This window comes from Daphnia magna, linkage group LG7, assembly GCF_020631705.1.
Source record: "Daphnia magna isolate NIES linkage group LG7, ASM2063170v1.1, whole genome shotgun sequence".
Taxonomy (NCBI): Eukaryota; Metazoa; Arthropoda; class Branchiopoda; order Diplostraca; family Daphniidae; genus Daphnia; species Daphnia magna.
The window spans coordinates 2,036,614-2,061,592 of record NC_059188.1 but is presented as its reverse complement, the minus strand read 5'-3'; the positions used below and the strand labels follow the sequence as shown (position 1 = coordinate 2,061,592).

At 41.2% G+C, this 24,979-nt stretch overlaps 4 protein-coding genes and 1 long non-coding RNA gene across 7 annotated transcripts; 2 read left to right on the top strand and 3 right to left on the bottom strand.

The window, feature by feature from the left end:
- Window positions 1-56: 56 nt before the first annotated feature.
- On the top strand, window positions 57-1,868 carry LOC123466531. The gene is made up of 4 exons (XR_006649269.1): window positions 57-305; window positions 373-592; window positions 644-1,014; window positions 1,079-1,868. It is a non-coding gene; the product is annotated as an uncharacterized LOC123466531 (long non-coding RNA).
- A 1,275-nt stretch (window positions 1,869-3,143) lies between these two features.
- Window positions 3,144-3,899, bottom strand: LOC116926722 (trafficking protein particle complex subunit 1). Its single transcript, XM_032933664.2, has 3 exons — window positions 3,691-3,899; window positions 3,413-3,622; window positions 3,144-3,320 (listed from the first exon to the last, which is right to left on the bottom strand). The coding sequence occupies exons 1-3, from the start codon at window positions 3,787-3,789 to the stop codon at window positions 3,201-3,203; spliced, it is 429 nt and encodes a 142-aa protein (XP_032789555.2). The 5' UTR covers window positions 3,790-3,899; the 3' UTR covers window positions 3,144-3,200.
- Window positions 3,900-3,979: 80 nt separating this feature from the next.
- Window positions 3,980-8,533, top strand: LOC116926708 (26S proteasome non-ATPase regulatory subunit 1). Of its 2 annotated transcripts, none has more exons than XM_045176599.1 (15): window positions 3,980-4,155; window positions 4,347-4,464; window positions 4,524-4,693; window positions 4,754-4,832; window positions 4,899-5,022; window positions 5,090-5,414; window positions 5,480-5,535; window positions 5,598-5,824; window positions 5,888-6,548; window positions 6,616-6,680; window positions 6,993-7,107; window positions 7,207-7,596; window positions 7,666-8,001; window positions 8,073-8,199; window positions 8,267-8,533. In XM_045176599.1, exons 1-15 carry the CDS (start codon window positions 4,098-4,100, stop codon window positions 8,335-8,337), a joined length of 2,922 nt encoding a protein of 973 aa, XP_045032534.1. In that variant the 5' UTR covers window positions 3,980-4,097; the 3' UTR covers window positions 8,338-8,533. The 2 variants fall into 2 exon arrangements, with proteins under 2 accessions (XP_045032534.1, XP_045032533.1); XM_045176598.1 differs by having other exon boundaries at window positions 3,981-4,155; window positions 5,477-5,535.
- A 4,121-nt stretch (window positions 8,534-12,654) lies between these two features.
- On the bottom strand, window positions 12,655-17,494 carry LOC116926712 (5-hydroxytryptamine receptor 2B). Its single transcript, XM_045176600.1, has 3 exons — window positions 16,537-17,494; window positions 14,846-15,755; window positions 12,655-13,403 (listed from the first exon to the last, which is right to left on the bottom strand). The coding sequence occupies exons 1-3, from the start codon at window positions 16,871-16,873 to the stop codon at window positions 13,034-13,036; spliced, it is 1,617 nt and encodes a 538-aa protein (XP_045032535.1). The 5' UTR covers window positions 16,874-17,494; the 3' UTR covers window positions 12,655-13,033.
- Window positions 17,495-22,186: 4,692 nt separating this feature from the next.
- LOC116927917 (phosrestin-2) lies at window positions 22,187-24,859 on the bottom strand. Of its 2 annotated transcripts, XM_032934959.2 has the most exons (12): window positions 24,717-24,859; window positions 24,454-24,650; window positions 24,323-24,383; window positions 24,167-24,243; window positions 23,981-24,103; window positions 23,775-23,896; window positions 23,637-23,699; window positions 23,193-23,550; window positions 23,002-23,121; window positions 22,900-22,944; window positions 22,498-22,667; window positions 22,187-22,405 (listed from the first exon to the last, which is right to left on the bottom strand). In XM_032934959.2, the coding sequence occupies exons 2-12, from the start codon at window positions 24,493-24,495 to the stop codon at window positions 22,348-22,350; spliced, it is 1,239 nt and encodes a 412-aa protein (XP_032790850.2). In that variant the 5' UTR covers window positions 24,496-24,650; window positions 24,717-24,859; the 3' UTR covers window positions 22,187-22,347. The 2 variants fall into 2 exon arrangements, with proteins under 2 accessions (XP_032790850.2, XP_032790849.2); XM_032934958.2 differs by having other exon boundaries at window positions 23,981-24,243.
- Window positions 24,860-24,979: the final 120 nt, after the last annotated feature.

Here is a 24,979-nt window from a genome sequence, read left to right as displayed (position 1 = left end):
ACAGCGTTGCCATGTGTGTTTACATGAGACTGATAGCATGGTGTAAAAGGGAGGTGTACCAACTCTTCAGTTAAGAAGGGTATCTCTTGTGAAGCCTCTTTGTGGTACCAGTAGGCATTGTTTGGTTCTCTATAGTAAACGCCATCTCTTGAGCTTGTGAGAAAATGTTACCTTCGGATCAGTCGTCAACGGTTTTCCATTAGTCGTACTGAAAGTTTGAACACATTAATGGCGTCGTTTGGTTGACGCCTTGATAGCGTCTTTCCAAAAATGGTGAATAAATTGTGCTTCAAAAAATTGCTCAGGTTGTAAATGTGCTTAAAGTATACTTAAGCAAATGGAGACTAATACTTTCCTTTTTATGTTTCTCAGTTTGCCGGGCACACTGTCTACCACATGTTCTATCAGATAGTATTTGAGCATCAAAGGTTGCTTGGTTTGAAATTGGTTCCCAAGTTAAAACTTGCTCACATTTGGCCATCAACTTGGCAGAGAATGACGGTAAGCTTGGCCACACAGCTGTACTCCAAACATATGGCCATGGCTTTAAAATTTTTAAGAGAAGACAAAAAAACAGCGCATTTATTCAATGGTACCTTATTAAATCTTCCAAATTTCTAAATCTAACTCATTATTTTATTAGGATCAGAAGCTACAGAAAAGCTTACAAAGCTTATTAATGACACATTTGACATTATGAATGGACGACACAAGGGTGAGTCAATTAATGGGAACAACTGGAATAATTTAGTCGAAATGGAGGGAAAGGTAACAAAGGGGAAAAAATCTGTACTCGAAGACATGCTAAAAATAATAGAGTTAACTAAGGAGTGCCATCGCAATCCTGGAAAACGTCGAATAATGGCCGCATTTGCGTCAGATACGACTCTAGATGGCTGGCGCTTGTCTATCCGTAGCACCATTGACTTGACAGGAGAGTTATTGAATCCAAAAAACCCTTTAGAGGAATACGATTTCGTACTGACAGCAAAATGAAACCAAGACGCCTTAGAGGTATATATTTGTAAAAAAAAAAATGCAAATAATCGTTTAATGAACTATCCTTTTTTGCCTATAGATGACTTTTGGGCGCATACGTTCAGTCGATACACATCCAACGGCTACAAGTTTTCTACATATTATCAGGATGATGTCATTGTACACACCCGCGAAGATACTATTGCGGAACGCAAATGTAGAAAATGATGACCATATTAGGGTGCTCGTCGATTTTAAGGAGTGTCTCATTAAAAAATTCCGCGACAATGCTAAGGCTGCTGCTGATTTAAGGGTAGCAATGAAAGATGATTTAATGGAAGAGCTGGGAAAGCGTTACGTAAACGAGTTGCCCTTGTCCAAAGAAGATAGAATCGGTAACTTTCTCATATACGATGTAGCAGGTTACATGGTGAAAACGAGAGAAAACCTTTTCGAGTGTGAGGCATGCAGACAGACTGTAATTACCAAAGAAGCAGATCTACCAAGTGATTTTGACGCAGATGCATACACGAAAGCTCGAACCAAAGGTGGACTGGTGTTTGTCACCCTGTCAATGTACCAAACTTTGTGCGCAATTGAAAAAGTTGTCTCAAACCACTTTAAGTCACTTAATCATATTTATATCACTGATACATTCCAAGAGTGTATAGCAAAAGTTAAATTAACCAATGTACTGCCCCTTTTTTGTGATACTCATCGCCATTGTAATATGGGAACTTTAATAATGGAGTATGTAAAAGTGAGATATTATTTTGAATCTAAACGTTTGAAAGATGTTTTATTGTCCAAAGAACAAACAACAGTCCAGGCGAGTTTCAAACTGGCCAAAAATGCCCATACAAGAAATTTAATACAAAGTAATACTTAAACTATCTTTTAATTTCTTTTTAAATATAGAGTGTGATCATACAGTACTTGAAATATTTTTTTTTCCAAACAAGAAAGATAATAACATTAATTTTGAAATGCCATCTTATTGCCATGGGCCGTAGGCCCGTAGCGAATGCCGATAGGGATGGATCCACTGTTTTGGACTTAGAATATTTTTCAAGTGGGTTTTTCATTTAGTTCAAGATCGGCCACCAGGTGTCTCTGACGATTGATAACCTTGTACCACGAAGAGGCTTCAGCTGAGATACCCTTCTTAACTGAAGAGTTGGTACACCTCCCTTTTACACCATGCTGATAGAGAAATCACAGGAGGTGAACGACAGAAACAGAACACAGAACGAGGCCAGAGTCATAGAGAGGATGGTTGGACCAGAGTCATAAACCCCTGGTTACTACACTACGGCTATTTTTCCCTCTCAGAAAAGGGGTACCCTCTTGTGGGGAATACTATACAAAAAAACGAGGGTTTTGTGTCGGGGCGGTCGGGGCGGTCGGGGCGTAAGAGTGATTTTCCACCCGTGAGAGCGCCTCTTGCGGGTGTGTTGTTTCACTCCACGCAGAAACTCATTTGTAGCCAGACGGGACTCCCATCAGGCGGAAAAGCTCCAATAAAGTTGCCTCAACGGCTTATGGGAAAATTTACTAAAGCTGTCCAACCATCCTCTCTATGAGTCCTCCACTCTGACAGTCTGACGAGGTAATGACCCGTGGAGCGTCCAAGATCGGTGGGTTGGGCCGGTTTTGCTAGGCAAACCGGGTCTACCCACCACCATCTTGAAATATGGCGGCTTGAATGGCACTATGTTTAAAAAAAGGGAACCTACTAAAAAAATAGTTTTCTAACGCCATCATGTGGTTAAGACCAAGCTAAAACTGGGTAAACATTTTGGCGGTTTCAGGGTTAAGTCTCAGTAAGTGGGACAGAAAGCGGTGCAAAACCGGATAAATAAACCGGTTTCGATATTTCATAACCCGCGTGAAACACGGGTAGGTAATGGGTACAAAAACGGAAGAACCGTTACCCACCGGATCCAAGTCTTCAGACAAGAATATTTACCTAACAAAAAAAAAAATATATCCGCACCGTGCAGGAGGTCTATACGGCCCAAACACCTACCCCGTTCGACATGGTGCAAAGTCCTAATGGTTGGTCCCGTCTATCGTGTAGAAGCCGAATCCCGAGCTGAATACCTCAATACTTCCTAGTATTTGAAGTCAGAGAAAGAAAAGAAACTCATGGAATCATCTTTATGTATGATATAAAGCGATTTATTCACACCAGATTGACATTTTTATCAAATAATAAAATTTCAGCTTTTGAATATGGGAGATTGCTTGATAAGCTCATCCAATTTTGTTTTAAACAGTTCACACTGGATGGTTTCTCCTGATTTATAGGCAGGATTCTTCACGCAATATTCAATATAAATCTGGATAAGTATGTGAAAATTGGTCCCAGGAAATAAACATGAAATAATGATTTAAAAAAATAATAAACATAACAATTGAAATGGAAATTTACCTGACTGTTGATTTGTTGCAAAAGTTCTCTTACACCCTGTGAATGCAAATCAGTATTCATCACAAACTTCACACCTGATGGAGTTTCAAAATAATTGAGTACATATTTTGAAGTTCTATAGCACTGAAACCCTTCCTTAACGTCAATTGGTGACATTTTATTGACAAAATTTTTTATTGAATACAACATGCCATACATAAGTTTAGCTTCCTGCATACAAAAAAAAAACAATAATAATAATTGGGATTAAGGTGTAAATTTGTAAGGGATGAACTTACTTCTTCAATGGTCATTCCTGATTGGCGTTTTCGATTCCATTCGCCATAATACATCAAAACACCATGGCGGTCAAACATATACAGATTGTGAATAGTCATTTTCTTTCTTTTATTTCAAATAACATAAATATTCTTCCACCTTTCCAAACATTGACTGTAAACACAGCATGAATTTTTGCCATAAGCTAGGAGCAGCTAGAAGCTTGTTTTCTTTTCTTAGTAACTAAACAAAGCTCAGTAGATGGCGTCGAAAAAAACAAATGAAACGCACCATCCGCCCATAGCCGGTTATTAAGTGACTGAGCACAAAAATTGTACGGTAGCACACGATACGAGTCATCGGAAAGTATCTTTGATTTTTTTTTTCGTATTAATTTACTCGGCCAGTGGCACGCTTTGTCTCCGTTATGTTAAAAGTAGCCCCGCAATATTGCGAGACTTCGAAGATGAGCATCACTTCAGCCGGTGGGTCTCTTTTTTTAACAGTTTTTTTTCCTTGAGCGAAAAAGTAAAACTGAGGAAGTGTCAGACGTATGGTGCGAAATATCAACGATTTGTTACAATGCGAAAATTATTATGAAAGACAGTGGCACATCATTCATGAACTAGCTGAAAAAATTTTTAGACTAAATCATTGGTACATTTCGTTTTTCTAGTTGGTGTCATTGCTCTTCTCGATGAACCAAATGTTTTGCTGAAAGAATTTGCCCTGCAGAAACTGAATGAAATTGTTGATGAATTTTGGCCTGAAATTGCTGATTCAGTTGAAAAAATGTAAGTGAATTTCAAAAGATGTGAGATAATCACAAACCTGATTTTTTTTATTCTGTCAGAGAAATCCTTCATGAAGATAAGAGCTTCCCCCAACGTGAACTTGCGGCTCTAGTAGTCAGCAAAGTGTACCATCATCTTGGTTCATTTGAAGATTCACTGACATATGCACTTGGTGCGGGAAATCTTTTTGATGTTATGAGCAATTCTGAATATGTCCAGACTACTATTGGTAAAGAAGTAATTTCATCACTTATGGGCCATTTTAAATTAATAGTCCTTTTATTGTCAGCTAAATGCATGGATTTCTATAGCCAACAAAAAGTTGCATTAGCTGAGGGAACACAAGATGTTAAACCAATTGATTCAAGGTTTGTTACATTTTAAATTACATACTAAACCAGAATTACAGTAATTTTACATTTAATAACATTCAGGCTGGAAGGCATTGTCAACCGAATGTTTCAAAGATGCTTAGATGATGGGCAGTATAAGCAGGCCATCGGTATTGCGATCGAAACCAGGAGAATGGATGTATTCCGACGTGCAATTTTAGAATCGGTACGTCAGTAATAGTCAGGATTATATTTTCTTTTTATTTACACGAGCCGTTTTTGGTTTGGTACAGGGTGATATCCCTGGCATGTTGCACTATTGCCTCAAGGTTTGCCTTGAGTTACTCCAGCACCGACAGTTTAGGAATGTAGTTCTTCGCTGCTTGGTGGATATGTACCGCGAGCTAGCTACCCCCGATTACGTTAGCATGTGCCAGTGCCTCATTTTCCTGGATGATCCGTTGGCCGTCTCCGATATCCTCGATAAACTCGTCCACGGGGACCAAGACTCAACTCTGATGGCCTACCAAATAGCTTTTGATTTGTACGAAAGCGCTACACAGCAATTTCTTGCACGAGTACTACAAGCCCTAAAACCAACAACCATTGTTCCACCGGGTTTGCCTAAAATATTTTCAATCGTATCATATCAGATTAATGAAATTTATTTTGTGGTGCAGTAGCGGCTGATGAAGAGAAAACCGAAGAAAGCAAAGAAGTTAAGGTGGAACCTGTTTTGGTAAGTTTTTCTTTTCTTTATCCTTAAATTAAAAGTTTGTAAAATAAATGAATTTGAAATAGAGCCCAAAAGATGAGCTGATGAAGAAACGTTTAGACCGCTTGGTGACTATTTTGGGTGGTGAATTGAGTATTGAGCTTCATTTGCAATTTCTCATCCGCAACAACAAAAGCGATTTACTGATTTTGAAGCAGACAAAAGATGCAATTCGTGTGTCTGTGTGCCACACGGCCACTGTTATTGCCAATGCCTTCATGCACAGTGGAACGACTTCTGACCAATTCTTGCGGTATTCAACTTAAGACAAAAGTTTTCTTTTGTGGAATAAAACATTTTTTTGTCGTTGATATAGAGATAATTTGGACTGGCTGTCTCGCGCTACCAACTGGGCCAAATTGACGGCGACGGCCTCATTGGGCGTGATCCACCGTGGGCATGAAAAGGAAGCACTAGCATTAATGGCGGCGTACTTACCTCGTGAAGTGGCAGCAACATCAGCTGGATTCTCTGAAGGCGGTGGATTGTACGCACTGGGATTAATTCACGCCAATCACGGCGCCAACATCACCGACTACCTTCTTCAGCAACTCAAAGAAGCCTCCAACGAGGTTATTCGCCATGGAGGGTGCTTAGGTCTCGGTTTGGCTAGCATGGGTACTCAGAGAGCCGATGTTTATGAGCAGTTGAAATTCCACCTTTACCAAGACGATGCCGTTACGGGCGAGGCGGCCGGTATGGCCATGGGCCTCACTATGTTGGGTTCGAGATCTCAGCAAGCTATCGAAGATATGGTGTCATACGCCCAGGAGACCCAGCATGAGAAAATCATGCGTGGACTGGCCGTCGGCATCGCCCTCACAATGTATGGTCGTCTAGAAGAAGCTGACGACCTTGTTGACACTCTAGCTAAGGATAAAGACCCAATTCTTCGGAGAGCGGCCATGCATACGTTAGCCCTAGCCTATTGTGGAACTGGCAATAACCAGGCTGTCCGCAAGTTGCTTCATGTTGCTGTAAGCTGATCATTTGTAAGATAGATTGCCGACGAGTTCCTTAACCATCTTTTATTGGCCCTTAAAGGTATCTGACGTAAACGACGATGTCCGCCGTGCTGCTGTCACTGCTTTGGGATTCCTTCTATTCAGGTACGTTTTTGTGTTTCTCCTCTGCGATACGAAATGTTTAGTCATTCACGTAGACGTACGTGTGCTAAGGTTGTAAAGCATCTTTTGCCATTGGATCCGAAACGTAGTTTTGTAGTTCACCGAAATTGGAAAAGAACCTTATCAGTTAACCATAACTAGAATTGAACTTAGTGTAAAGGCAACATTTACAGCGTATTTCATTCTTATTATTTGAAACAATTTTTATTTATTTATCTATTTATCCATTTTCCTGTCGATTTTATTCTGGACGGTTTTATCATCATGGTTCTTTTATTTAAAAAAAAAAAAAAGAAATCCGGAGCAATGTCCCAGTGTAGTCTCCCTGCTGGCTGAGAGTTACAACCCGCACGTTCGATATGGAGCAGCTATGGCATTGGGAATTGCCTGCGCCGGTACGGGATTAAAGGTAATTTTCATTTTCTGGCCACTTACACGATAGAATTCTTTGTCTCGATTAAAAACAAAATACTGTTTATATTTATTTTTACCCCCTCTCCTACATTAGGAAGCAGTAGCACTACTAGAACCCATGATGAACGACCCGGTCAATTACGTACGCCAAGGAGCACTATTGGCTTCAGCGCTAGTTCTCGTTCAGCACACCGAATTCACGTCATCAAAAGTCAAAGACATCCGACAGCTTTATGCCAAAGTCATTGGTGACAAACATGAAGATGTCATGGCCAAGTTTGGTGCCATCTTGGCGCAAGGCATCATCGATGCAGGCGGACGCAATGTAACCATCTCTTTGCAATCGCGGACCGGGCATACCAACATGAGCGCCGTTGTTGGACTCATGATTTTCACTCAGTATTGGTACTGGTTCCCGTCCAGTCTGTGCTTATCTCTGGCATTTGCACCCACTGCCATTATCGGTCTGAATTCTGATCTGAAGGTATAATATTTTAATTTAATGTTTCGGTTATTATTACCCGCCTTTTTATTTATTTACTTTTTTTTTTAGATGCCTAAAGTGGAGTATCGCTCTAATGCCAAGCCGTCCGTCTATGCTCCGCCTCCTTTACTTGAAGAGAAAAAGCGTGAAGAGAAAGAGAGAGTTACGGCAGCTGTTTTGTCCATCACAGCAAGAGCTAAGCGTCGTGAGGCAGCCCAGTCGAAAACCTCTCAAGCAGCAAGCTCTGGTGCCACTGGTGCTGCTGCGGAGAAAATGGAAGTCGATGAGCAGCCCAGCGCAGAAAAGATTGCCGAAGACAAAAAACTAAAAGAGGAAAAAGAAAAGCCGAAAGAAGAGCCCAACTTTGAAATACTGTCCAATCCAGCGCGAGTTGTCCGGCAGCAGGTACTCGTGATTTTTTTTGGTTTTTTTTTTTTTACATAGAAACTAATGTTTTTTTTTTTTTTGCTTCTTAGTTGAAAGTTGTTCATATGGCGGAAAACTCGAAATACATTCCGCTGAAGGATATCGGCATTGGTGGCATCATTGTTATGCGCTACGGACAAACAGATCAACCTGAAGAATTAGTTGAACCCGTTGCAGGTTTGATGAATTCTCTATATATGTTTGGGTGGGGAAAATTGAAATTCATTTCTGTCCATTTTTGCAGCAATGGGTCCCAAAGTGGAGGAAGAAGCGGAACCTGAACCACCAGAGCCGTTTGAGTACACTGAAGATTAAAAGTTCAACCACATTTGAAAAGAAATCAAAGTGAAGTGTGAGAGTTTAAATTACATTTTGGTAACAAATGTTTCGTTACATTAATAATGTCGTATTCGATGGACGGGGATGTGCCGCTGCCATACTTTTGGGATGGCATTGCGATGAGTTGTCTTTTCTTCTTCGCGCCGCGGTTCAATACATTGGTAAACGATTATATATCATTTACAAAATATTTTTTTGCAACTACCAGTTACTGTATGCGATGAGACGCCAGCGATTTGTCTTTGTTTCCTTTCCTGATACAACGGAAGTAAACGCTCACAATGTTGCACTAGCTGCCGAACTCGCACTTTGCCGTGTAGGTGAATTACTAAGAAGAAGAAAAAAGCGAAACTAATCAAATCTAAAATGCTAAAACAAACAATCACGTTCTTGACGGGGGGAAAAATCAGAATACTTGTTCATTTTTACTGAGTGAAAAATCGTTTTCCTACGATTCTGTAATCGATACGTTGAATATGAAAGAAGTGGTTATTTCTGTTTGTGCATCAGTTTGTTTTGTTTTGCTCCCATTGGCCGTCATTTCTCTGTCTCAAAACTTGTTTCGGTTTTCTCCGTAGTTACTTAGCCCTATGACAAGTATCAAACTATTTGGCCTACACTTATTAGTTGGAAATCTTTCTTATGGAATCTGCTGGCTGTTGCCGATCTTCTCGATAAAGTTGTCCACAGAGACCCGACTTTTACGACCTTATGCGATTGCTTTCTATTTGCACACGCGCAAACTCAGCATTTTCGTTCACAAACGGCACTGCAATGTAGCCGACCAAATAACCCCGCCACCCAAAACAGGTTTTACGTTATAAGATTTCTTTTTACATGATCATTTAAATATAGTTTAAATGCAATTCGCTTTTGCAAGACTAAAAACAATGATCCCTTTTTTTGGTCTCCATCATTTATATACAACAATTCAATAGGAGATTAACTGGATCAATCCGCTTGTCTAGAACGAAAAAAAAAAACAAGCTAGAAGAAGACGGTTTAAACCGTCCTCTATTCCTTCCCATGGCCTAGTGAGTCTATCATGTTGCACCTGCAGTTTCTCGCCTCCGACTACAAAAGCGTCTTATATAGGCCATTTTCCAGCGCACTTGATTCGCTTTTCTCATCCATCGATGCTGTCAATAGCGATCTCGTAACGAGTTCTGACCAATGTTGCTATAACGTAGCTGTATCTGTTATAGACTTTATGATGCTTTCGTTACTGCGTTGGTATTTTCCATTGCAGACGAGTTGCCCAATTGCGTTTCGTTTATTCACTTACGCGTGCGCTTATGCGAATGTACAGATACAGCGTTCATGTAAAATGTCATTCAAGACTCGATTTGCTCAGTCCATTACCCAATTGGGGCTGTTTTTTGGGCTGTGAAGCATCTTGTCACATCTTGTCAAGGTTGACGTGAATACACAATACAATTGTATTTGTAAAAGATAAAAGGGATTCGACGCCCGACTGAAAAATGCAGCGCAATTGGAGGAAGGGGTGAAAAGGGCACGATCAATTGGTTAACAACAAACCAGGTCATTTAATCCAGATGAAAAGGGGGGGACAGAAATTGATTTTGTTCGTCCTGTTGGGGACATTATATGACATCCTCAGACCATCCAAGTCTTTTGTTTATGAAAAACTAGTCATCAACTAAATTGGGCTTTGCATGACTTATATATCAGTCTGTTGTTGACTGCTGGATTACATCATCTTTTGTCTTTTGATATGCTTTGATTTTTACTTGTGTGCACAATGTCATTTAGTTTGCTCGTAAAAGAGGAAATGTTGAAGAAAAAGCGCGTGGCGCACTGCTTTGTTTGCTATCTCTCAGTCCGCTTTTTTTTTCTTTCTTTTTCCATTCACTGCCGGGACGTTAAACGAACGCAGTCCATTGAGAATTCACGATTCATTCCCGCCATTTTCCAGATGCAAATAGCTGAAACGGCCCAGAGAGAGGCTGTGCTTGTGGCCGGTCTTAATTGGATGCGTGGGGTAACTGGGCGTCTCGTCCAAGAAAGGTTACATTTTCATTCTTCCAATGCTTTTATCTGGTTCGACATTTTGATTACATGTCCCCCCTGTTTTGAATACGTTGAAAGCATCCGAAGTCTCTTCTCTGACACAGACAGACGGACGGAAGGCATGTAATTTTCTTTTTTTTTTTTTTAAGATTCTTTTTCCTCCGGAAAGAGAAGAGAATGACAGACCTTATCGATTAGACTGTCCTCTACTCGTTTCATTTTTTTTTTATAACAACTTCCCCCTTCCCCCCTTTTTATTATGTCGGACAGTATTTGATTGGTGCTGAATTTGCAAAATCCCTATCACCTCTCCCCCACGCGTCCCCTATCCCCATTGATGTATGTTTTAGAGTTTTGAAGGCCAATTAGCTGAACGACATTTTGTTCCATCGTTCCATGTTTTCAATAGTTGAACCAGGTGTGAAAAAGATCGGAACGAAAAAAAAAGAAAAAGTTTAGTCTCTTCGTTCTATAAAATTAGTCGGCCGAAGAAAAGGAGCCTGGGAATGGCAATCATTTTTTTTTTTTTTTCCACGTTAAAGTCGCTCGTTATACTTTAGTAGAAATATGATTTTGTTTTTGTTAAAAAAACAAAAACAAAAAACAACTGGGAAAATCAATTTGATCGGTGGATTGGCCCTGTTTAGTTTCAGTGGCGTTCGCAATTCCAGTAGTCGTTGATAATTTCGTGCTGCCAGTTCGATTTGTCTATCCTTAGGGCGTATCCCCCTAAAGGCAGTCATTTGTCGAAATTTCGTGTGGGAAGCGCACACAGAAAGCTTCTGATGAAAATAATAATAACAAGAAAGCCACATAGTTTGACAAATATGAAAGTAAGAGACGCAAAGGGCTGTTAGCACGATTAGCCGTTCTGCAGTTCTTTTAAAAATAGTCGTTTTTCCAAGTCTCTTTTTTCTTTTCTTTTTCTTTATTCGTCTATATATCATCGTTTCTTTTCCGTTTGTCGTCTTCCTATTCCGCTCCCCCCTCTTCTTGTTCGCTGAGTATATATAGTAGGCTCGCAAGGAGTTGCATCCGAGATTGATTTACGTCCCGTTTGGCCGCTGTCGTCGTTTACCCTCATTTTTATGTTTTTATTTTCTTCTTTACTGGCTGGCTTGGTAAATGATGAGTGATTGGACTCCAATTATCCCAACATCCCTCGTTAATGAACAGGTTGTGACCAGTAATAGCTGAAGAAAAACCATTTTGACGTTTCGCTTATTCGCCAGTCGGACGGCACAGCCTTCGCCTATTAGGCCAATATCTACAAGAAAAGAACTAATAAAAAATACAAAAATAAATTGTGCGATAGTTTAGCGCCGAGTATAGAAAAACGAAAGGCACAGGCTGACGATGTTGATCAGCCGATCGATGATGGTCGAGTTTTAAGGCGCGGTCGGAGTAAAAAAGAAAACGAACGAAGACGTCGACGCCCCTGTCAAGACGTAAAAGCCAAGCCCCGAAATCCAGTTGACTCAACGGCAGGAATCGTTTGTTTATATTTGTTTAGAACCTTTGACGGCTTGACAAAAACTATATACTAAAGTTGAACGATAAAACGGCGCGTTCGATCATACATCTCGTTGTCCAGCGCCTTGTCTTTTGATTTGCTTTCGCTGCGCAATTTGCTCGCATCCTCGGAGAACTAACCGACTGGAAAAACAGTTTCAACAGTTTAGAGAAGAAGAAACATGGGTCCGATTCTTTGATTTCTGTTGACCGGTCAATATTGGAACTGTGCTCTCACTTCTGATTCGACGAGCTTTGGCTCACCGTTGATGGCCTCTATATGTGCGTGATATTTTTCAAACTGTTTTCGACGTCATCGACGCTATGTGGATGGCTGATATGCAGGTACATAGATCCCGATTGTTTTTCGCGTTGTCGTTGGCAACAGTTGATGAAGTTTCCTGGTATAAAACAGACCTGGGTATTTCTGAATGAGTCGAGCGAACTATGGGCTTGTTTGAGGCCAAATCTCAAGCCCAGTCGACGAGAATAGTGGCAGATAAAAATCGATCTGATTGCGCTCGTGACGAAGTGTATTGGACTCTTATTGAAAACGTTCGAGCGAGGGGGGATGATTGCCTCACCTAGCGCGGTGTAATCAAGCCACTCATTTCGCCAAAAAAAACAACACTCGATAATCTTATCGAATCAATTTGGTTGACAAGTTATATGACTTCCTGCTGCGTTTCTTATCAAAATAAATAATAGTAATAAATAAAAGGATAAAGATCAAAACAAAACCAAAAAGAATCACGGAGATACGAGCTTTATTTATATACCACATTGACGAGTGTATGAATACAAAATGGTGATGGCGGCGGCAAGACGTGAATGAGCGTGATTTGTTTGTTTGTCTTCCATTTTTGCGTTTCCATCCTGAGCCAAACGCCGTACCGTACCGGGAAACATGTTCTATACAATTAGGATACATTCGTGAAACGTGAGCACATTTTTTTTTTTTTTTCCTTTTTGTTTTCTCCATTTTTTTATTACGTATAATATTTACGTTTAGATGATGGGGGGTGAACGGATAGCAGTAACAATAAACAGATTTGATAACAACAACAACAAGAGCAACAAAATCGAATTGAACGCGTGAAATGTTAATTTGGAATGCAGTTGAACGGAATTATCGATAACGATTAGCTGACGGGGGAAGGACTGATTGTTGTTGTTGTTGCAGTTGTTGGTTGGCGAGTCCCTCGCAGACGGATGCGCACCGACTGTATCGATGCTGGACGGTGGCGACGGTCGTTGCGCTGGCCGAGGCCGCCAAGATAGACGTTGGCGACTTGCGGCACTGACATTTCAGAAGGCGGATGAAGACGCGCTTAAACGTCCGGTTGAATACGGTGTAAATGAGCGGATTGATGGTGGAAGAAACGTAACCGAGCCATAGACAAGTGGCCACTAAACGGTCCGGGATGTAAGCGCTGCACGCCGGCCACACGGCCATCAGTAAATTAAGTAAGAAAAATGGCGCCCAGCACAGCACGAACCTGTCGGATTGAAAATTCACATTTTTTTGTGTCAGTGAATATTAAAGAAAGATCAAACGCAAAAAAAAAAACACAAAGGGAAAAGAAAAGCTGTTTCATTTTTTTCTGTGTATTTGTTGTTGTTGTTGATCGTGCTATTGTTGTTGTTTTGATTGAAAAGGGCAGATCAAAAACGCTTTTTGTCATGTACGAAAAGAAGGGAGGACAACAAAAGAAAATGGAAGTTAAGAAGCTGCTAGTCGTTTGTGAGGCCTACAATTCAACAGTCGATAGTCACGTTCCAAAACCTGAGAGTTCTTTGATTTCCGCACCTCTGTTTCCTGTTCGTTAAATTCAAAAATCAGCTACTCCTGGCGAGCAACAGAGGAAAATTATTATCACTTTTTTTTTTTTTTTTTTTATATATCCTCAACTAGAAACGTCTTTTGACTGGCTGTTCGCATTGCCCTAAAGTCAAAACGAATCAGCTTTAATGACGTAGAAAATCAATCTCTTTGCTTTTATCGATCACGTCTTTTGTACATTTGTCCGAAAAATCTAAATGAAAAAAAAAGGGGGGAAGGAATGACAGAATGATTGAAAAGAGAGGTGAAAAGGAAATGAAATGAGTTTGTAGTATCCCCCCCCCCCGTTTTTTTTTTTTTTAACGAAATACTGAACAATAAGTCAGGCCGTCTTATATGATTTGAAGCCGTTCTATTTAGGATATCGTCCTTTACAAGCAGATAAAAAAAAAAAGGGGGGGGGGAATTGCACAGACTTTTCCGTATAGTATAAATGGATATCGTTGATTAAGTTCGTTCTTTGGCACTCCTGATTTCGTGGACACATTGACTTCTCTTTATGATGACCGTTATGGATCTGTTACGTTCTTTTCATCCATTAGCCGCGTGCTCCGTTATCCCCCTGATAATATCACTGCTAACGGAAGGGATGTTCCGAAAATGGCGGATGGCATACTACTAACAGGCTTTGTTTTGTTTTCCTCTCTTTTCTCCGACTTTTTCTTCTTCTTCTTCTTCCCATCTATTTGTCTGTTATGTTATGTCGTGTTTGTTTGTTCTTTGCTTCTGTTTGCTTGTTTCGTTTATTTCCTTGGTTTGTGTCGTCCGTCGTTGGACGCGTGCCAATGTCTACATTTTTCTCAACACACGGACGAGGTGATGGATAACGAGACGCTCCTTGTATTATCGTTACGCCTCTCTCCTCCCCCTGATGGGGAACAACTCGTCAACATCCGCTCTCTCTTTCATTTTCATTTTTTTATTTTTCGGTGTGTGTTTTAATTATCTATTTTGTTGTGTTCTGCGAGATGGAGGCAATTCGTTTCTTTCTTTCAAATAACATAACAATGCATTTCTCGTTTTGCTTGCTTCGCAGACGTTTATGACGAGCGCCGAAAGGTGACGATTGAAATTGAAACGAACAGAAATGAAACTTACGTGAAGAAGACGACGCCCAAGACTTTGCTGGCCTTTTGCTCGTTGGCTACGGTAGCGGCGCTGGATATGTTGGGCGTCGACGACGATACGATGGAACCCGATCGACGAGGAGTCGTACTGCCGACTTTGCGGCCACGATTGGCCATGCTACTGGCCGTTGATGCTGAGGCTTTGATAATCCGGATGGGCTGTTCTGCCTGTTCATCATCGGCTGTTGTTCGCGCGGCCAAGGAACATTGACACGACGAAGGCGAAAAACTGATCCTTTCCTTCCATATCAATCGGCGTCGTTCTCTCGACACGCTGACCGGCGTCTGAGTGCCGCGCTCTTGCTGCAGCGGCGCATCTTCGTTGACGGCTTTATGTTCGTCGTCGTTGAAGTTGACCGAATGAAAACTCCTTTTATTGCCAGCAAAACGTCCGCCGGCCGTGTAATTACTGGAACCGCTGCCTCCGACCCTCGACATGAGTTGCTGTTGGTGCTGACGCGCTTTGTTGCGCAGCAGGTGGACCGTTAGGGCATAGGAGACGACCATAATGATCATTGGTATATAAAAAGCGGCCAGAGATCCGAAAAAGGCGAATCCTCTGTTGTTGATGACGCACTGGTTGCCGATCATGATGTTGGAAGGGTCGATCAGGCCCAGGGCGCTTATGGGTGAGCTGATGAGAAGTGCCAAAAGCCATACGAGCACCACTCGCACGACTACCAGCCGTTTGGAACTGCCGCCTGTCAGGAAACTGCTACTGCCACCACCTCGTCCTCCGTATCCCCTGGCTTTTAATGGGCTCCTTATTCCCAGGTATCGGCCCAGGCTGATGCAACACATGTGCAGAATGGAAGCCGAACACGCCAGCACGTCGCAAGTGACGTAAACGTTACACCAAGTCACTCCCAGCGGCCAATATCCTAAAACGCAAAATCAAAACATTTTGTTTTTGGTTTTGGTTTAGTTGAAAGGACCAAAATGTGTGCATGGATTTCTACGAAAAATTGGTTTTATTTATTCATAGACTAGACGTGTAGTCTATAGTCTATTCTAAATGTTTTAAAATCAACGTTTGCCATGTGGAAGGGTGTCAGTCATGACGTGTGTCAAGTGATTTGTTTAGCTGCCTGCCGCCAGTTTTGCACAGTGCAAACGTTTGGTTTTCGAGCCTTTTTTTCGTAGTTGGCTTCTCGTTAATGAATTTGTTTCATCTTTCTCTCCTTTTGTTAGAATGGTAACTAGCTGCTATATAGTACCTAAGGCGTTGTCATGTTAACATATAGCGGCCGCTTATAGTCTCTTTTTATATATTCTTGCTGGCCAGCAGCCCAACGCAAGAAAACAAAAAGTTGTCAGAGAAATACAAGTTCCGTTTTTTTCTTTTCTTTTGTTAGTATTCATGTGAGCCACTTGGGGCTGTTGGCACTCAAATCCCCGAAAGCTTTGAAACGGTTGTACAAGTCAAGATGGTCACCCTGTACCTAACAGTATATACATACAGATTGGCTCTTGGCAATGTTTTCGACCAGTGCGGGTGGGTGGGGGGCCACATCTTAACGTGTATCAATTTCTAATGAGATCAATCTGATATTTTAAGTAGAGTGCCGTGTGGGATGGTTCATCATTCTCTTTTGGTCTATTAGGTCTACAAAACCAAAGAGAAGCCCTGAAGCAAACAGAGAAATGGGTGGCCGTATTTACCTAAGAAACCGGCCGTGGCACCGAAAGGCATGACGATGGTGCTAACGATGAGGTCGGCGAAGGCCAACGAAACGAGGAACCAGTTGGTGACATTCTGGAGCGGACGTTCCAGCCAAACGGCTAAACATACAAGGACGTTGCCCACCGTTCCGGCCACGACGAACACCATCACGCAAATGAACGACCAATTGTAGACGTTGGAGTCGCTGTTGTCGTCGACACTGTCAACCGAGGTGTTGCTAGTCGTCGTCGATGTCAACCACACTAATAGGGACGTCGACGACATGGACGACACGGTCGTCGTTACGCTCTCATTCCATTTGATTTGGCCTTCCATTACCAGCCACGCAGTTAACTCGCTATATAAGGTTCACTACTATTATTATTTGATTTTAGATTTTTTTTTTCAGCCAACCTTGTTACTTTCTTTTCTTTTCACGGATTGTTAACCGCGAACGGCGACCAAACTACCGACCGCATAGCGAACGCGTGAAACACAAAAGAAGAGCGCACACCTGCACTAGCAAACACACTTGTCCGCCTCACTGTTGCAAACCGATTGATTTATTTTTCACTTATCAACACTGAACTGAAGGTTGTCGCTTATCGGCCGAGTGTTATCGTAGTGATTATCCTTTCTTTTCTTTTTGTTTTGATTTTTGTTTTAAATCTCGCTTTAGTTTAGCTGTTTTTTCTAATAGATACTACGGGAAAGGCCAACCGGTTTTGTAGCGATATCCTTTTGAGTTTTGCAAACACCTGCATCGGTTAATGTTGACAACGACAACAACAAAAACAACTACACGATGTTCATATGGTCCTTCCCGTCAGGGACCAGATGATGAACTGGCTGGACTTTGGGGACTGCGGCTGAGGGTGTCGGCTCGCCATGTGAGCGCGCGCCACGCATGCACATACACAGCCGCTGTAAAAATAATTTTTAAAAAAAGGGAAAGAAGAAGAAACAAGAGAAAGAAACATTTAAAAAGAAAAAAAAAAAAGTGAAACACAAAGTTATAAATGAAAGTAACCTACACACCCGCGCACCTCTTCGGAGTTTTTACCAGTTCGGGAGCCAGCTCGGCGCGGTTGCAAGAAAAGAGCGGGAGGGGGGCAGATTTTGGCCCTTTTTTTTAAAAAGAGGAATTGCGCCGGCGCATTAAGACTGTGTCTTTTCTTGCTGGAACTCATTTTTCGCCCTGCCCTCTTGTTTTAAATTTTGAAGGGTTTTATTTTTTTGGAAGGGGGGTGAAGGCAGCCAGAAACAGCTCAACAACGTGTTCGTATGTGATAAGACTGCAGGATGATTATCAGTGTCTCTGATTAATGACACGACGACTTGCATAATGCTGATACGAGATGCTCTTCCGTCTTTATTTAAACTTCTCCTTATTTTTATTATTATTCATTTTTTTTCAGTCCACTTCAAATTGAAATAAGGATGGCACGTCTTAATATTTCTTTTCTGTATCCATGTCGCCTGTTTTCGTAGGATTACCAATACTAAACTGCGTGCCGAATTTGATTATCTTTTAATCTCGCTACGGCACCTCGCGGGATTCCGCTATTCAGTCACTGCATTGATGGACCCTATCGCACACTCCAGCCCAGCAAAATTGCGTGACAGATTTCTCTTTTCTAGTCTGACGCTTTCTTTTGTGTGCGTGTGTCTGAATGATTGAACTGGAGTGCATCATTCATAGCTATTATTATAATTATTTATGTTTCTTTAGATTTAAAATAATAATAGTTTATGTTGACTATCGATAGGGAAATTCGCGTGGGGTGTCATTCGAAATGCCACATTTCATTTAGCATTTCCACAAAAGAGATTGAATTGAATCGAAATGGCGGCAGCTGCACAACACACACGTCTCTCATATATATATGAAACAGACACAAGATTTTTTTTTCATTATCTATAGTACAAATGTGGATGTTGGATGGTCTTCTTTTATACACGACGCTGGTGTCTGGCAATCATCCGACAATCTTTTTTATCTTCCATCTTTACAGTCTTGACGCCGCCATCGTGGACTCTATTGTTCGATTTCTTTTTTACTTGGCCGGTCTTGTGATGATGAATGACCCTTTCGTCTCTTTCGCTCGCGCACGGACCTCAATAACCCACAGTTCCAGAAGCTCTAGTAAAGCTGTATGAAACCTTGAGGTACCTTGTCATCAGTGCTCAGTCAGCGCAAGACACACACAAAAAGAAAGCGGGGGAAGTCCTATTGTCTTGAGGGACCTATATAGGCCCAAATCCACACATTATAATCAAGCGAGAACTGTTCGACGTCAGTAACATACGAGAGAAAATGGACATAAGAAGATGGGGGGGTCCGTCCTGACGGATGATATACGCCCTCTTTTTCTGTTGTCACGCGGCTGACTGAACAAGTCAATTATAAGCAGTTCGCTGTTTGATTGATTATAACGCTGCGTATAGGCGGCTGCCCGTTCCTACAACTGAACGAAGCCACGGTGTATTGTGTTGATTACGGGCCAAAGTGTGTTTTTTGTTTTGTTTTTTGGGTGCCAATCTCCAATAATATGAGTAGCTATGTAGACTGCAGATAGTAGGTTTTGATGAGTTTCTCTATTGAGTTTTGCAGTTTCCTATTTCGTTATTGTACACGTCTTTCTGTCAATATTGATTTTCTTTGCAATTGTCGTGAATTCAATATGATGAGACGATATATAGCGCCTTGCGATTGAAGCTACTTGGCTGTTGCTCAATCCGACGTTGATTGTTCTTTCATCTTAAGCCGCGCTCCGTTTAGATTTTTACACTGCCTCGCCAGTTGTTTTGTGTCTAATTATCTTCTGCTACTGTCGATGTCACCCATCATGGAGCTGCCTCGAAAGATCTAAAAGTTAGGAAATGAATGGCCTCTTCAAGTTCTTTTTGTCTTTTGTTCGTATATATTATGCAGCAGCGTAAATATACTATATCTACTGAGCGATAAATACACCCTCTTTCATCTTCACTTGTCTTTTTCTTTGGCATTCTTTCATCACCGGACGGAATGGCCGGCATCAATCGATCCCCGTTTTTAGACCAACGTTCGTTTCCTTTTCATGTTAGCCAACGTCGATATGATGATGATACCTTTTATGCATAGGCCAGCTTTCTTTGACGTGATTCTTTTGTCATACCGTGTATATATTGAATGCAACCTTTTGTTTCTTCCTCCTTCTTTGATTGCCGAGCGTGTTCGTCTTATGGCCGCATAAAAAGAAGCCTGAAACAATGTTCCAGTTTTTGCGCCCCTGTCTTTATGTACGCACACACACGAGGGCCGCGAGTTACAACCAACAGCAGCCGAGCTTCGTTATATGAAAGATATCACGTCGGGGAATTGCCTGCGACGACACTGGATTAAAGGTAACGTTTCTCTTTTATTTTTGTCATGGCTGTTTTCAGATATGCCTCCCTTCTTATTTTTATTATTATTATTTTTTTTTTTTGCTTTACTTGATTTGGTCGGCTCTTTTTTTATTTCCTGTCATTCGCTTATTCGTTGAAAAGAAATCCAATTTATCAGTCGTGTCTTAAATGACACGCTATCCCATGCAAACCTGAATGTCTTCCCTATATATTCCCTGTGATACGTATATACGTATGTATGTCTGGCATTGTGTGACAAGACGAACCGAATGCAAATTTTGTAATGTGGCTTCGTGACGATTGATAAAAAAGTAACGGTTATTATATGCCTTGCGGTTTCAAACATCCGTCTTCTACGTACAAAAGCTTGTTAAGAAGTAGCGCGTACGTTAGATTTCTTAAGAATTTCAACGAATTATTCAGTTTTCCGTATTGGCCACGTGTGTTAGTTTCAAAGGCTCCTTTTGATGCGTTCCGCCACCTTTGCTTGTTAAGAAAAACAAAACAAAAACGGAAGAGAATTTAAAAGGATTACGTCCTATCTACCTTGTCCATCAGGATAAGCGGCGTGAGCCACTCGAAACGCGTTCGAGCAACTGTAGCACTAGTGCCACTTGTATGCGGGGAAGATGGAAGTCGATGAACAGCTCAACGTAGAATAAAAAGAAAACGCTCTGAAGACGAAAAGATGAAAGAAGTAGACAAGCACAAAGACGAAAGCAAGTTTGAAGTGCTGTTTAAATTCAGCTGGAGATAGAAGATGGTATATATAGGCAAGGCAGACAGCTCCACCGCCATTTTCTGAAGAAAGAATCCAACTTTTTTGAACGACAGTTAAAAGTTCTTTCAATTGCGCAATGCTCGCAAGTTCGCTTCACCTTTAGGATAGCCGATTCTGCGATTGCTATGCGCTTGCACTGTATAATAGACGGGTCACCTTGAAGAATTTATAGCCAACCGTTTTTGCATCGTGAATTCTGATTCTGATGGTACCTTACGCTGTAATATTTAATGTTGTATATATTCCTGTATAGTATGAAGGAAAGGTCATAGAGTTCCCCTGCGTCGTCGTTTGAATGGAGAGAAAATCGAAGTTTATAGTTGACGCGTTCAAGAGAGCAGCTGAAGTGGGAAAGAGAAAGTTACGATTTAAGTAGCCCACCTTTAACTTTGTCACCTGTAGGTGGCAAAGTTGTTGCAAAAACTATTTCGTTCGTCCTAAAAAGGTATCACGCCCACACTTTTTCTTTCCCTCTTTGGACTACAATCAATATAGAAGCAAAGGATTTTTCTACATTTTCGTGGAAATGGCTGTTAAATTTTTCAAATATGTGATGAATGAATGAGGTGACATTTGGGGCCGAGTTGGATGTACACCATGGCACCGTGGAGACAGTGTCACGCTGTTGTAGTCATGAATATTTTGTATCGAGAAAGGCAATGCAAAAACAATAATCATGAGAAGGTAATTAAGAAACACGTACCGTGTGGCCCAGGACATTTAAGGACATCACAGAGACCTCACTGTCACGTAGTTTCCTAGATTCTTCATCTTTTGGTGGTTTAATTATTATTATTATTTTTACAATGAACTCTCGAACAAAAGAATGTTATTCTGCTGTTAGTTAATAAAAAAATAATAGCGTTGCTCGTCAAAGGGCTGGAAAAACATAGTGACACCATTGCTTTTTGATGTTAGCAATTATCTTGTCACTAATACCATCTCATAAAATCGCGAATTTCGTCTGACTTGCGTTCAAAACTCAGTCACACATCCTATCCGTTTAATGCTGCTGCTCTGTTATATATCTAATTGAAAACCTTCAAATATATTATTAAAGAACTGCTAAACTACGGTGAATTCAAATCTTTTGAGCTGCATCGGCTGCCTTTATCTTTTCATTTCTACAATAAGGTAAATAAAAGAATGTCGAATAAAAACCTACACGCGATTGTTCATCTTTAGAAATAATGTTACATTCCAACTGGCTGCTGTTGAATATTGTTTTAAAGCTAATCTGAATGATTAGCTTCAGTTTCGTGTGGAATCTCGTCCGTAAAGGATGACATTGTTATTCCAAAAGGATTTGTTTTGACACACTCGGACAAACAAGGAATTTTCTTTATCTTGTTGCTTAGAGAAATAATTTACGGCCCCATTTATGGTGATGTTGACTTATACGATGACGACATCTTGCGGACAAATGCAGCCAATAACGCTCACAATGCGTGATGTAAACAATAAACAAGGAGACGGGCTAACTGGTACATTTTGTATTAAGGAGAAGAAGAAAGGTTACAACCTTCTCTGCAATATAACGATGCGGTAGAATTGAAGTTAGCAATGAAATCCGTATAGATGCATTATATCGTATATGTAGGAAAGATTAAATATGTTTGGTATTCGTATAACCGAAGAGCTACCAGTCGACGAGAAGAGGTTGTTCTTTTGCTGCTTCATTGTCCACTGATGTCAATCTAAACACATCATTCATTGAAATAATTGTTTAGTCAAAAGATTGACGTCAAAAGAGGGCTGACATTGTTTGGCAAACTGTGGTGCATTTTACCTGACCATCCGATGTGGTTTTGCAACTGGATTTGAGGTTGAAACAGACTCTTCCAGCTCGATGTTTTCCCTCGGTGTTTGATGGAATAAAAAGAACGGTACGCGTGCAGAAACCTCTCCCAAAGTCGACCGCACCGATTGGAATTGAGAGCCACCCATATACACCTTGATCTGTTAAGTTTATTAACCAATCAGTTAGTTTGTTCGTAAAATGGACGTTCCTTTAACGCAGGGCTTGCCGATTCGAGAATTCAACTTCAAAGGTAAATCGAAATATCCTCATGCTTTAGCACATAGATTCGAGAAAGACCTCCAATGATGCCCAAAAATCGAGGACATTTCGTACGCAAAATATGAGAGTCGGCAAGCCCCTGCTTTGACGTGCGACATGAAATATTTATACCTTTGCTTCGTACGAAACAAGAATGGCAAATCCTTCCTTGGGATCCTACAAAGTTTTTATTGAATATTATATCTCCTTCTTCATATTATAATCATTTCTTACGGTGTAAGGAAATATAGTGGAGGCTGATAGTCTCTCGACTTCGCCGCGATTTGTCGAAGCTTCGAAGACCAGGTTTTCGTTGGTGCGATGAGGTTGCAGCTTCGTCATCAAGGTGTATGTCTATTGCAACATCAATCAATCCAAAATAAATAAGTTAATGATTAAATGATTGTCATTTTTCTTGTTCCTACCCTTTGGAGCGTTGCTCCTGGCGGAATGGGACATCCTTCTGTTGTTTCCATGCAATACAACGGCGCTCGTCTTTCACCTGTGGCGAATGAAAGCTGTGACACCTGATACAGTTTGCATTTGATTTTGCGAATAGTCCGGCTGCTGTTGTTAGTGATTTGGACGTGCATGGATAATTTCTCGCCGTAATAAACAACAGCCCGATCGAGACACATCTCGATTTGCATTTTGCCTGGTGATAGGAGAAATTGCCGTGACACGAGCGTAGCTGGCCGAGTGCTGGGCGCTAAGGAAAGCTGCTCAAGCAGAGGCACCGGTAGGGTTTCCTGAGTCACGCGCACGTTAAATCCCACCGTGTTCCTTTTTCGGGGAAAATACAATTGTCTGTTAATTTTTGTTGGTTTAAATCTATCGGTGAAATTGAATTAGTGGAACGGCGAGTATACTTTTTGACAAGCGGAAGAGTCGGGTCGGTGCAAAAGTAAGAAACAACTTGATAAGTCAGGCCGCTATATGATTGGGTGAAAGTAAAATCAATGAGTTGGTAATATAGAAAGTTGTTGAATTTGAATAATTAATTTCACCAAGGCTCGCCAGATACACCTGCAGGTCCAGCTACCACCAACGACGGTGGTGAACCTTGCGGGAATTCTAATTTGAACGGGCAAATGCCTTGCATGTTCGCCATCTTCTTACACAGGGCCGTCTGTTTAATGAAAAGGAAATACAATTTGAAAGATTTAAATATCGGCATCGAATAGTGATGATGAGAAACAGAATGTCCTAATACCTGCCAGTTGATAAAGACGTGGGGTATCTGATTGGGTCCGTTTCCCAACGGGAAAAGCTCTTGCGATGCTACGACAACCATTTTCTTGAACGGTATGTTGGAAAATTCTTCCGCTTCTGCACCCTGTAATTTGATGAAATGAAACGCTGATTGAAACTGATACATGTGCAATGGCGAAAGACTTGCATATCTGAAGTGGAGTTGAATTTCAACAAAGAGACGATGGCCGTGGGCTTTGCTAGTGGGCACAATGACAACTCCATCTGAGGATAACAAAGATAAACTGTTAGCAATCCTAATCAGTTAATGCCCTACAAAAGAAATAGGAAAGAAGAGACACACCAATTGGATCGACGCTTTTATAATGGTCCACATATTCCCTTTGGGCAATGTACATTGTTATCTGAAAATGAAATGTTGTGGTTATTGTACATTTAAGTTCTGATTTCGAATCTAATTTAAGAACAACTTACATCTCCACTAGGCGAGAGTTTTTTCATCAGATTGGTCTGCATGGTTGTATCCGAACAAGGTATGGTTCAATGAAAGAGTCAACAACAAACTGCACGATCAAGCCAAGTCGACGTTGGCTTTTTATAGGTGGACGTCAGGCTGCGCTAAGCGGATTACATTATGGAAGTCGTATACTCCTCGATCCTTTTGCACAGTGCTAAAGTTAGAGAATAAAGGAAAAACTGAACCCAAACTGCCATACAGAGTTTGCAATTTTCATTACAGATCATTTTCTGCATTTTTCACGAAGCTCACGTACAGTCAGCGCTTGCAATGTCGTTAGGATTAGTACAATTTTACTGTTAAAAACAAAGGTGAGTTAATTAGTTGTTACGTATGCAACTTCAATCCGACTAGCGCTCTTTTCCCTGCACGCGAGTAAGGCCTCGTAATCCGGCCACGGCCATACAGTTGTTACACCTCCGTCACATTTGCATTCCACGTGAGTTGGGCGGGATAAACGCAGAGGGTTTGTGTTGATTTGAC